Here is a 12,927-nt window from a genome sequence, read left to right as displayed (position 1 = left end):
AGCTGTGACATTGTGCCGGCGAGCTGTGACATTGTTCCGGCGGGCGGTGACTCTGTGCCGGCGAGCTGTGACTCTGTGCCGGCGAGCTGTGACATTGTGCCGGCGAGCTGTGACATTGTGCCGGCGAGCTGTGACATTGTGCCGGCGGGCGGTGACATTGTTCCGGCGAGCTGTGACATTGTTCCGGCGAGCTGTGACATTGTTCCGGCGGGCGGTGACATTGTGCCGGCGAGCTGTGACATTGTTCCGGCGGGCGGTGACTCTGTGCCGGCGAGCTGTGACTCTGTGCCGGCGAGCTGTGACATTGTGCCGGCGGGCGGCGACTGAGCTGTCGAGCAATGACATTGCGCTGGCGAGCAGCGACTTTGCGCTGGTTCTGGCGGGCAGTGACTTTGCGCTGGCAGGCAGTGACATTTTCTCATGTTTTTATTGCAGTGGCTGAGTAATCATGATGGATAAACAGAAAAGGGAGTCGGCGCCACTCTCCACACCAGTTGGTAGAACTAATGTGGTATGTATGGGTCAGACATAGTATGGCCTGCTATCATCACAGCGATTGTCCTCATTCAGACAACTTTTTCTGATCTGTATATTTCATTGTAAAAAAACTGTGCTTTACTCACCCTCCCAGGGTCCAGTCCTGAGTCTCCACTGCTGCTCTGCTGTTTGTTGCTTGGCTTCATTGCCTGACATCACATCGATATACCTGCAGCCAATCAGTGAGCTCAGTGGCTCTGAGCATCTTGTACCGAGTGCACGGGCTGAGCTCCGTGATCACTACTTCGACAACTCCTTGTCAATACATATCTTTCACCCCAGTAAAATAATAACACTTCTACTCCCCTCCGGCGTGGGCGACATTCTGGAGGTGTCATCATTGGCTCTCCCAAGTGTTAGGCCAGGGTAACTTGAGCGTATAATATGACCAAGTGCTCTGCGATAAAACATCACATAGCTTTCGGATCAGTGTTGTTCTATGGGGCAGCTCACATCTGCGATTATTTTTCATGCTGGTTCGGCATCAGAAAATAATAGCAGCATGCTGCGATTGCATCCGAGAATCGGATTGCACTCACCCATACAAGTCTATGGGTGTGCGTGAAACATCGGAGTGCAGTGCGATATCACAAAGACAGGCAATGGAGGAGATGGAGAAATTACTTTCTCTGTCTCCTCCTTAGCTGTGCTGCAATTCTCTCATGTGAGGGGATCAGAGCACCCTTTCTGAGGAAGCTTGTCAAAACGTACGTCGGGTGAGAGGGGAGGTCTGGTGGTAATTCTGTGCTTTATTCTCCTATATATTGTATCTGTATTCTTCTATAGTTACTATGCCTGTTCAATGTTAGGTGCTTGTATGTTTTTGATACATTTCTCGCATTCATTGCACTTGTGTTAATTTATACCAGTTGGTTGTACGCATGTACTTATTTGCACAGTATCATTACTCGTACCTTTACTGTTTACTTTTTAACTACTCCAGGGTGTTCTTTTGTAATCACCCCACTAGGGGGATACATTACTATAATATATACCTGGCATTATGATTACTGGGTCAGGTTGATATGAATTAATCTTTTTATTAATTCATTTTATACATTTCTCCCTGTGGGCTATAGCTTTTTAAAAATTATTTTTGCTCTATGGAGATGTTGTGATAACTGTAGGCATAGAGTGAGCATTTTTGGAAAAAGCATATTGATATTCTACTATGTATCACCAGAATGTTTATCTTTGCAGTCAAACCTTTTTATTCTGTTTTAAATATTATTTGTGTATGTATTTCTTTAATAAAGCTTTATTGTATAGATTTTTGTGCTATAGGGAGTTATTTCTTATAGCCTGTTCTGTCCGGTGCTGATTTCTGCCAGCTCAGAGCTGTGATGGACCTCTCCTGTGGGCGATTCTGCAGCTTCCAGTGACGTCACGTTGATCGAGCAGTGCTTTCTCTTCCTCCCTGTTCTCTCGATGGGTCATCCCTGCAGCCTAACTGCAGGGAGCCAGCTGTCAATCAGCATGATGTCAGCAATGACATTCTGTTGACAGCAGATCAGGACAGCTGCTTTCTTGATGTGAGGTCAAATGAAGCAGCAGCATTGCAGGCAGGAGCGGTTCGTGACTACTTTGAGCTGGCAAACATTGGTGCTTCACAGAACAGGCCGGGAGTTAGCAATTACCTGCTATAAGTTTTTAGCCTCATAGAGAAAAATAAGCAAAGTTCCGGATGACCCCTTTAAAGATAAGTATAACTTCTAAACTTGCTATAAACCTTTTAAAGGGAACCTGTCTCTTGATTCATGCAGCCCATTGTGTGAATCAAAGCCTGGCGTGATTGCAGCCAGGTATATTTTTCTTTGAAATGCCCAGAGTTTCAGAAAAAATACACCTTGAATATGTTGGCCAGAGACTAGACTAGTCCGCCCCAGATGGCTTTTCCTAACTGGTTTCTCGCTATTGGAAAGAGTTGTTACTCACAGCACAACTCCAAGTGATTATCTTTTAAAGGAGTTGTTCTGTCTAAAACGACATGCATTGCGGGGATTAGCCGCTTTCTGACCCGGGACTGGAGGGTATATATGAGGTATACATATTCCTGGCCAGAGGGTGTCTAGTGGACGTGACCTCGCTCCATACACTTGTATAGAGCGAGGCCGAGACTGGCCCGTGGGCGTGGCCTCGCTCCATACAAGTGTATGGAAGCAAGGCTGCGCCCACTGGCCGGGAGCATGTATAACGCATACTTTCTCGCAGGTCCCGGCTGAGAAACTGGCGAATCCTCGCAGCGCACAGTGTGTGCACTGGGGGGATTCATAAGTCTGCGGTTACACCCCATGACTTCAGACTTAACGGTTTGGACCGGACCTTTTAAATATATATATATTTTTGAAATGCTGCAGTCTCTGATTCTTCCTGCCCACTGTTTGGACAGTATGAATCCGGGTACAGGTTCCCTTTAAATTCCTTATTGAATTGACGTAAGCAGATTGGTGAGTGTAATACCTACTATCACAGCAGAAAGGAATGAATGGGGCCTGAAAGGTAACTATAGTAAAAACAAATAGATAAGCTGAAAACCTCACTTATATGAACACTTTCTTCACTATAATTGTATACACAAGCAGGGTGAATATGTCCTTATCAATAGCATCCCTTGTCAATCACTGGTAGACGAGACAGACCCATGACAGCACACACTACCTCCAATTAAATCCTCTAAACTTGTTCACTAGTGTATCTTTGGTTGATTTCTGAATTAATCATTCCTTTTTTATGTTATATTGCACATTTTGAATATAGAATATATTCTTTTTAGGTGTGACCAATGTTTTTGTATATTGGCATGTAGTCTACATGTTTCTGTACTGACCATTGACACTAAATGAAATGTCTTTTATCTTTTTATCTTGCATTAATTGCGAAATATAATGCATATATCCCATACGCTCCTTTGAGAGCTATTGACATTTTACACATATTCTTCTTTGTTGCTGTAGATATCCGGTATTTTCAGGCCATTGCACCTTACGTTTTATTTCTGTAGCTCCCCTTTCTTGTTCATTTTCAGTTATTGTAATATATTGTTAATTTTGATTTTCACAGTTTAAGATTCCTAAGAAAAAAACTGATGACTGGTGTGAAGACGTCCAAGCGAGTTCTCCTTTAACTAGACTCGGCAAATCTGAATTCAGAAATGTCACTGCCAGGAAGGTAAAGCATAATGTCTGCAACTAGTAGTGCTTTGTTTTCAGAGGTGAAGAAAATGAATCTCTCAATTGTAGAAATAGGTAGGTATTCCTCTTATTGATCAACTGTTTGCAGCCTGCCCATTGATATAAATTGTTTTGCTGTTTATTTATGACCCTGCAATAACGTTTTAGAACATCATTGCAGTGATTGGGTACTGGCTGTCAGAGATGGGCAGACTTCCCATAGAGAAAGCAGGGGTGGTTCATTACCCTCTCTGCCTTTCTGATGACTATATTCCCAGCTCTGAATGAGGACTATAAATATGTTATAGGAAGCCTAGCAGCGCTTCTTCCTCCGGAGCCAGTTACCATGTGATCGTCAGGTGCTAGGAAGGGAGCAGGGGTATTATGCATCTTATGCACGGTGGCGCAGTGGTTAGCACTGCAGCCTTGCAGCGCTGGGGTCCTGTGTTCAAATCCCAGCAAGGACAACATCTGCAAGGAGTTTGTATGTTCTCCCCGTGTTTGCGTGGGTTTCCTCCGGGTTCTCCGGTTTCCTCCCACACTCCAAAGACATACTGATAGGGAATCTAGATTGTGAGCCCTGATGGGGACAGCGACGATAATGTATGTAAAGCGCTGCGGAATATGTTAGTGCTATATCAAAATAAAGATGATTATTATTATATTATATATGTACAGTTGAAACCAGAAGTTTACATACACGATATAAAAAGACACATATGCATGTTTTTCTCAATATCTGACATGAAGTTAGTATAAACCTTTCCCGTTTTAGGTCAATTAGGATTACCATCATTTTTAATATCTGCCAAATGGCAGAATAATGAGAGAGAGAGAGAATGTTTTAAGGCATTTTTATTAATTACTGCAAAGTCAAAAGTTTACGCTAAGATTACTATGCCTTTAAACAATTCTGGACTGCCCATATGATGATGTCATGTGTTTAGAAGTTTTTTTGGCAACATCTGAGTTAATTAGAGACACACCTGTGGATGTATTTTAATGCACACTTGAAACACACTGCTTCGTTGTGTAGCATCATGGGAAAGTCTAAAGAAATCAGCCAAGATATCAAGAAGAGAATTGTGGACTTGCATAAGTCTGGCTCATCCTTGGGTACAATTTCAAGATACCTGAAGGTGCCTCGTTCATCTGTACAAACAATTATACACAAGTACAAGCAAGTTGGGAATGTCCAGCCATCATACCGCTCAGGAAGGAGACGGGTTCTGTGTCCCAGAGATGAACGTGCTTTGGTCCGACATGTGCATATCAGCCCAAGGACAAAAGCAAAAGACCTTGTGGAGATGATGGCGGAAGCTGTTAAGATTGTGTCTATAACCACAGTAAAATGAGTACTGTATCAACATGGTCTGAAAGGAGCACAGGAACAAAGACCTTAATTTTTGGAGACATGTCCTGTGGTCTACTGAAAATGAAATTGAACTTTTTGGGCATAATGACCATCGTTACATTTGGAGGAAAAAGGGAGAAGCTTGTAAGCCTAAGAAAACCATCCCAACTATGAAACACGTTGGTGGCAGCATCATGATGTGGGGTTGTTTTGCTGCAGGAGGGACTGGTGCACTTCACAAAATAGATGGCATCATGAGAAAAGAAGATTATGTGGCAATACGGAAGTAACATCTCAAGACATAAGCCAGGAAGTTAAAGCTTGGGCGGAAATGGGTCTTCCAAATGGACAATGACCCGAAGCATACTGCCAAAATGGTAGCAAAGTGGCTTAATGATAACAAAGTCAATGTTTTGGAGTGGCCATCACAAAGCCCTGATCTCAATCCTATTGAAAATTTATGGGCAAAGCTGAAAAGACAGGTGCGAGCAAGGCAACCTACAGACCTGGATCAGTTACACCAGTTTTGTCAGGAGGAATGGGCCCAAATTCCAACCAACTATTGTGAGAAGCTTGTGGAAGGATATCCCAAACGTTTGACCCAAGTCATTCAGTTTAAGGGCAATGGTACCAAATACTAATGAAATGTATGTAAACTTTTGACTTTGCAGTAAATAATAAAAATGCCTTAAAACATTCTCTCTCTCATTATTCTGGCATTTGGCAAATATTAAAAATTATGGTAATCCTAATTGACCTAAAACGGGAAAGGTTTATTCTGATTTCATGTCAGATATTGAGAAAAACATGCATGGTGTATGTAAACTTCTGGTTTCAACTCTATATGAAATTGATGTCAGTAAAAACATGAGCTTACCGTAGATTGGAAAATGGCAAAACAAAGCCAAAAAGTTTTTTGATCATATTCTGAATTTTTTTTTTATCACTTAAATTGAGAAAAAATCAACTCATGTTTGTCCATGTCAGTGTGTTTACCGTGATACCAATCCTCATGCTAGATAATTTTTACTGCACAATGAACACCATAAAAACAAAGAAAACTATGGTGAAATGGAATTTATTTTCTCACCATTTTAACCCACTTAGATTTTTTTCCCTGTTTTTCCATACATTAAAATGAAATGGTGTCATTTCAAAGTGCAACTTGTCCCGCAGAACAACTAGGCCTCATAAGGCTATGTCAGCAAAAAAATCTGACTATTGGAAGAAGGGGAGGAAAACATGAAATGAAATCACGAAAAACTCCCTGGTCCTTTTTAGGGTTAAGCAACAGACCCAATTCTATTGCTAGCTTGTCACTAGTATTACAAGGGGAAGATGTGCCTTTTCTTATCTGACTTGGGTGTACTGATTTGTTTTGCAGTAGCAGAAATTCCCCAGAGTACTTAATTTTTTTTGTGTGGATCCTGTAAATCTTTACTTTAACCCCTCAACCAGGTGATTTTTTGTTTTTGCGCTTTCGTTTTTTTTCCTCCTCATATCCAAGAACCATAACTGTAAAGTGTTCATTTTACTGTAAGAATAACCTGGCAATATGATACTCCAGGTCAGTACGATTATGCACTTACCAAACATGCATGGCTTTTGTTTTAAGTAAGCGGTGAAAAAAAAAATCCAGAAATTTGTTAAAAAAAAATAAAAATTGGGGGTTTATGGCGCTACTTTCTGACAGCTGGAACCTTTTAGGGATATGGAGCTGTGTGTGGGCTTGTTTTTTGCACCCCGAACTGACATTTTTATTGATATCATTTTGGGGTCTGCTGCTAACACTGTTATAGGGATAATGTCCCCCAATTCTGTACTAATATCCCCCATCCTTGTATATATGCCCCTCATCCCCATCCTGGTACCCATGGCCCCCCTCATCCTTATCCTGGTAAGCATGGTCCCCCCCATCACTGCACACATGAAATAAACACCTCTACTCACCTTCCTTCCCTTTGCTCCAGCGCTGTGTCCTGTTCTGCCAGCATCTGATCTCAGCATGTGAGCAGCGCATGACGTCACTGCCATGCTCCCTCACACGCTATCAGCTGCCGGGATATTCACTCCTCTCCACCCCGGAACTATGGGCGTGGAGAGGAGTGAATATTATTTTTTATTTAATAGCGTACACTGTCAATCGCAGCTGCGGCACCTGCTGCGGCTCGGCAATCCTGTGTGTTCGCTATTAAAAAATTAATATTCACTTCTCTCCACGCCCTTGGGCATGGAGAGGAGTGAATATTCATTCTCTTTAGTAGCAGGCACATGCTATAGCTGCAGAGCAGCCGGCTATGGCTACTGCCTGTACCCCGCTCCTCTGTCGGCTCGGCGTACGAACCCGCATCAAAGGCAAGGAGACGACGTGTGATGGACATAGTACGTCATAAATTTTAAGGGTTAATATATTTTAAATCTAAAACGTGACTGGTTAACCCCAAATGACAGGGGACATAGCAGACTGGCTATCAGTAACAGGCCTAGAGGAGGAAGGCGATACCCAGGAGCCATGTTCACACAGTGAGATATTAGGGAAGTCTTTTTATCTGATTTGCCTATTTGTTTATAGTGTTACATTTTATTCCAACTCCCCAAATAAGCGACCACACACTCATTATACAGGATAGAAATTCTGCTTGAGTCTTGGAATTGTCCTATATCCTCTTAATATGATATTGACTTTTATTCTTCAGAGACCACATGGCTCTTCATATGAAACATTTAATGTGCCACGGAATAAAGGGACCCACTCATATTTTACTTCCCCGGGTTCTTGCAGGTCTATGAGGTATGTTTTATTTCTAAATTTCTTCCAAAAAATACTAAATGTTAAAGGAACAGCCTGCTTGTATTTGTCCTTTACGAATGTGTCTTCATGTCATACAGACTTGTACCACATTTATACAAAAACTCTTATTGGCCATACACTTTAGTAGAGGGGGGTTGGTACATAAGCAATGTTTTCTTCACTCTGTTACATTGTTGCACCTTCTTTTTTGTTCGTTATACATCATGTTCACTATGTTGCTGTGCGATCTTTGTAAATTTAGATATCTAGTAACTTATACACTATTTCACAGATAAAAAACTCAATAGAAACTATTAAAAACACTGAACAACAAAAAGGTTCGGTAGCTTAATGACTCGTAGGTTCAACATGTGACACTGCCGCTTATATAGCAGAGCTCATCAGATTGCCTCAGGCAAGTCACAATCGCACAATATAAGCTTGTGCGCACGACCATAAAAATCAAAATGACGGATAGCACTCATACCCATGGTATTCTATGGGGTCATACACATGTCCGATTTTTTTTTTTTTTTTTTTTACCTTGGAGCATGTGTGGTTTGCATCTGAGAATTAGATGGCACATGCTCTTTCAACTCTATAGGTCCATGGAAAAAATCATACCAAACTCTGATATAGAGAAACTTTTTTTTTTTTTTCTCCACGTCCGAGAAAATTGGATCCCAGTGTGATTCCATTCTGATCAGAGTGTGATTAACGTAATTGGACCAATTTTCTCGGATGAGAGAAAAATGGTTGTGTGACCCTAGCAGTGATCCCTCAGAACTGGTACTAATTATTATAGTAGTTTTATAAGATATATTTCCAGATAATCATTTGGGATGCAAACCTCTTTCTGTATTATTTACTCAGTCATCCACTTCCAATGTTTTTTTCAGAAATTGTACTCAACCATAACTTAGCTTAACACTTCCAAGACCATTGTCTTAATGCTGCTTTCCACATACAGCACGCCTATAAGGCTATGTTCACATGCAGTTTTAGTCTATGTGCACTTTTTTCAAACTCAACCCATCATTTTCTTTTTTCCTTGTCCCAACAATAATTTTAGCAGAATTAACACATGTCAAACACCTAACAAATAATAAAACATTCCTATTTAGAACCATCTGTAAGTATCCTAGAATGGGTGAACCAATTATGTTTTAAGTACTCCTATTGTACCTTTACGTTCTTCCATGCTGTACCAAAAAGTATGCCTAAATACTTTCATCAGTTGTGATCTCTCTGATAGTTATACACAATGTTCAATAAAAGATCTCCACTTGTGGAAAAATTTAGTTGTTGACTTCTCTTTATGTTTTTCTGAATCAAGTTTGTCATAGACTAATAGAGTTTTCAGAGTCTTTATTATTTCAGACAATTGAGGTATTTCATGGAATTTCTTTCTTTAACCAATATCTATGTATGCATTTCTTGACAATGAGATGAGCTAAGTGTATTATTTGAATGGATAGAACTTTATCCCTTTCTTCCTGATATTCTGTTACAATGTAATGAAATAAATATGCTTGAGGGGAATTTGGAACTTTAATTTTCCAAACGTTGTCTATATATCCAAGAGCCTCTACTTAAACCTTCTGAATGTAGGGGCCATTCCAAATGCTATGAAACAAATTGGCCTTAGGGCTCTTTCACACTTCAGTGTGTCCGGTAAGTGTGGTGACAGTTCCCACACGTACTGGAGACATTGACACACGCAGACCCATTCAAATCTATGAGTCTGTGTACATGTCAGTGTGTTTCCACAGACCATGTGTCTGTGTGCTTCACACGGTGACATGTCCGTTTTTTACATGCTGCCTGGTCCGCAAAATGTCCCACACTGAACACACATGGGTGACATCCATGTGTCATCAGTGTGACCCGTATCGGCGCCTGGGATTCAGCAGTACAGTTAGCTCTGTTCCCAAGCGCCGGGTGCTGAACGCTGCCCTCATCATTGTCCCCTGCCGGCGCTATGGTCAGCACGAGCAAGGGACAATGTTGAGAGTAGTAGTCTGCTCCTGCAGTGTCCATGTGTAAACATAAGAATAAAATAATAAAATCCTTATACTCACCTGTCCGGAGATGTCTTCTGCTGTGATGCTCTGACCTCTCACGCCAAGGAGCCAGGGAGAATGACTCACTCCAGCGACATTTTTTGATCGCTTTCTATTCCGATTTTTGGGAGGCAGAATAAACAAAAAACAACAATTCAGGAATAGTTTTTTTGTTTTCTTTTTATGCTGTTCCGCATGTGGTAAAATTGATAGCGAAGCTTTATTCTTCGGGTCAGTACTTTTACAGCGATACTACATTTACATTTTTTTTAATGTTTTGACGCTTTTACACAAAAACTATTTTATAAAAAAATAATTATTTTGTATCGCTTTATTCTATGAGCTATAACTTTTTTATTTTTCAGCTGATGGAGCTGTATGGCGGCTTGTTTTTTGCGGGATAAGATGACGTTTTCATCGGTACCATTTTATTTACATTCGTCTTTTTAATCGCGTTTAATTCCATTTTTTTTGTTTGGCGGTATGATGATAAAACATCGTGTTTTTTTTGGTTCGCTTTTTTTTTTTACTGTGTTCACTAAGGGGTTAACTAGTGGGACAATTTTGTAGGTCAGGTCGTTCCGGACGCGGCGATACCAAATATGTGTACTTTTATTGTGTTTTTTGTTTTGTTTTGTTTTTTTCATAATATTTATTTATGGGTATCAATATATTTTTATATTTTCCATTTTTAAAAAAATATTAAAATTAATATTGAAATAAAAACATATATATATTTTTTTTTTTCACTTTTTGATACTTTTTCTTACTTTTACACTTTGTCCCAGTATGGGACTTTCACTTTTTGCAGTCTGGTCGCCTGTATAGCATAGAGATGCAACCGCATCCCTGGGCTATACAGCCTATCAGTGTTGCACAGGGAGAAGTTACTTTGATCGCGCACTGCACATGATCAAGGAAACTTCCTGCTGTCTGGTGACCCGGATGTCGTCATGACTAGATCGGGTCACCATGACAACCGCCAAGACCCGGCAGAGACAGCGCGGGACGCTGGAGAGGAGGTAAGTAACAGTGCTTACCTCCCCGTGCTCCCGGAATGTTGCGGTTGACTTCGATTGCAGCATTTCAGGGGTTAATGTCCTGGGAGCGGTGCGGCACCGCTCCCTGCACATAGTACCGAGTGTTAGCTGTGACAATCAGCTGACACCGGGCGGTGATCGTGCCTGCACAGCCTCTGTGCGGCCGAAATTGCCAGGGCGTACTAATACGTATCTGGCCTAAAAGGCCCAACGCACAGATATGTATTAATACGCCCAATGTCAGAAAGGGGTTAAAAGTAACATGACTAACTTTGTTTAGGATCTCTTCCGAAGCCAAAAAATAATCCGTTCTAGACCAGTTATTATGGATTTGGGAGACGTGTGTATATTCCTTACCCTAGGGAACCCATACGCTGCACCAGGCTTCTTTAAGATTTGTAGTTTCTAGCATGGTTGCTAATATCTTATCATGTGTTCTCTGTGTTACTTGCATTTTTCCCGGGCTTCCTATCCTCTGCTACTTTAAGGACTGTGTTCAGATCTCCTCCTATTATGATAATTTTTTCTGTATCTTCCAGTACCATTTTTTTCCAGATTCTGAAACAAATATCTATTAAAAATCATTTGGTGCATAGATATTATACAGGCTAATTCAGCCTTCGGGGCTATCTAAAATTACCTTCAAAAGTCTACCAGCATTATCTTTTTCCTGTGATATGACTTTACAGTTTGCTTGTTTGTGTATCTGAAGCATAACGCCAGCTTTCTTGTTAACCGCTGGAGAGCCATATAGCTCTTCTGCCCACATCTTATTCATTCTGCCAAAATCTTGCTCACTCAAGTGTTTTTCCCTTAACAGTGCTACATCTACTTTGTTTTTTCAAATGCCTTAATACCATCATCCTTTTATGGGGTGATTGTAGCCCTTTAACATTCCAAGTAATTAGTTTCATAATGCAATAATCAGGTATATATAGTACAAATGGGGTGTGAAAACAAATACACCAAAAAGAAAAAAACACCTTTCTCTCATTTAGAGAACTTCACTATAGACAGAAACAATATATATGTTATTGACTTGATTTTATTCGCATATATATGGTAATTCTGTCCACTTCCCCACTTTTTTTTTTAATGAAATGTATATATAAAAATCTAACTCCAAACTATAACCGTTAATAGATCTCTCTAATTACATGCTTCCTCCACTGATCACATCATGTGTGAGACACATTTCAGTCTCCTATTATGTTTTCCACAAGAGCACTCTATAACAAGTATATTCTCCATAGCAGTATTCATTTAGTTGTTTGTTTTTTTATATATTTACATATAATTTCTCAAAATCATTATAGAGATATATGATCTCATAATCATGTATATAAAACAACCTTTTTATCTCTGGGGAGAAAGAATATTAAACAGTGAATAAAGTTTTTGCTGATACTCAGTCATTCTGGTAGTGGTCTCTTTTTCTGCTGTTGTCCTTGCGAAGATGCTCTTATGTTCTTAAGAAAATCCGAGGCCTGTTCTGGAGGTGACAATGTTTCTGTTCCTTTTCCAGGTGAGAATACTATAAGAATCGCTGGGAATTGTAGTGAGAAGCTAATATTCTTCTTTACTAGTTCGGTGCAGATTACACTAAAAGCGTATCTGTTAATTCCACAGAGTAGTCATTGAATATTAGTACTTTGTCCTTTTAGCATCAAGGGAGGAGAGGATTTTCTGTATCTTTTGTAGGATGTCCACTTTGTCAGCATAGTTAAAGGGGTATTCCCATCTCCCAAGATTCTGTCCCAATATGTAGTAGGTGTAATAATATTAGCACATACCTCCAATTAGAAATGTAGTATAGTTTTTCTGATTCTCTGTTTCTTTCCTCATGTGCAGGGCATTGCAGGACCTTAGGTATCCATGGTTACGACCACTAGCAACTAGGTAACTGTCACTATACCAGTGGTCGTAACCATAAATATCTAAGGTCCTTCAATGCCCTGCACATGAGGAAAGA

At 40.5% G+C, this 12,927-nt stretch overlaps 1 protein-coding gene across 2 annotated transcripts in view; it reads left to right on the top strand.

Annotated features, from left to right (window-relative positions):
* Positions 1–12,927, top strand: part of SENP7 (SUMO specific peptidase 7) — an 80,554-nt gene that overhangs the window by 695 nt on the left and 66,932 nt on the right. The window contains exons 2-4 of one of the 2 annotated variants that reach the window (XM_073664685.1): positions 436–511; positions 3,598–3,705; positions 7,758–7,852. In XM_073664685.1, the coding sequence (XP_073520786.1) occupies positions 449–511; positions 3,598–3,705; positions 7,758–7,852 (266 nt within the window). In that variant the 5' untranslated portion in view covers positions 436–448. Of the gene's footprint in view, positions 1–435; positions 512–3,597; positions 3,706–3,760; positions 3,783–7,757; positions 7,853–12,927 lie in introns of those variants that run through there. The other variant, XM_073664686.1, reaches the window with a different exon arrangement.

This window comes from Phyllobates terribilis, unplaced genomic scaffold, assembly GCF_046119375.1.
Source record: "Phyllobates terribilis strain yellow unplaced genomic scaffold, ASM4611937v1 Scaffold_2__4_contigs__length_985480577, whole genome shotgun sequence".
Lineage (NCBI taxonomy): Eukaryota > Metazoa > Chordata > Amphibia > Anura > Dendrobatidae > Phyllobates > Phyllobates terribilis.
This window is presented reverse-complemented; position numbering and strand designations above follow the sequence as displayed.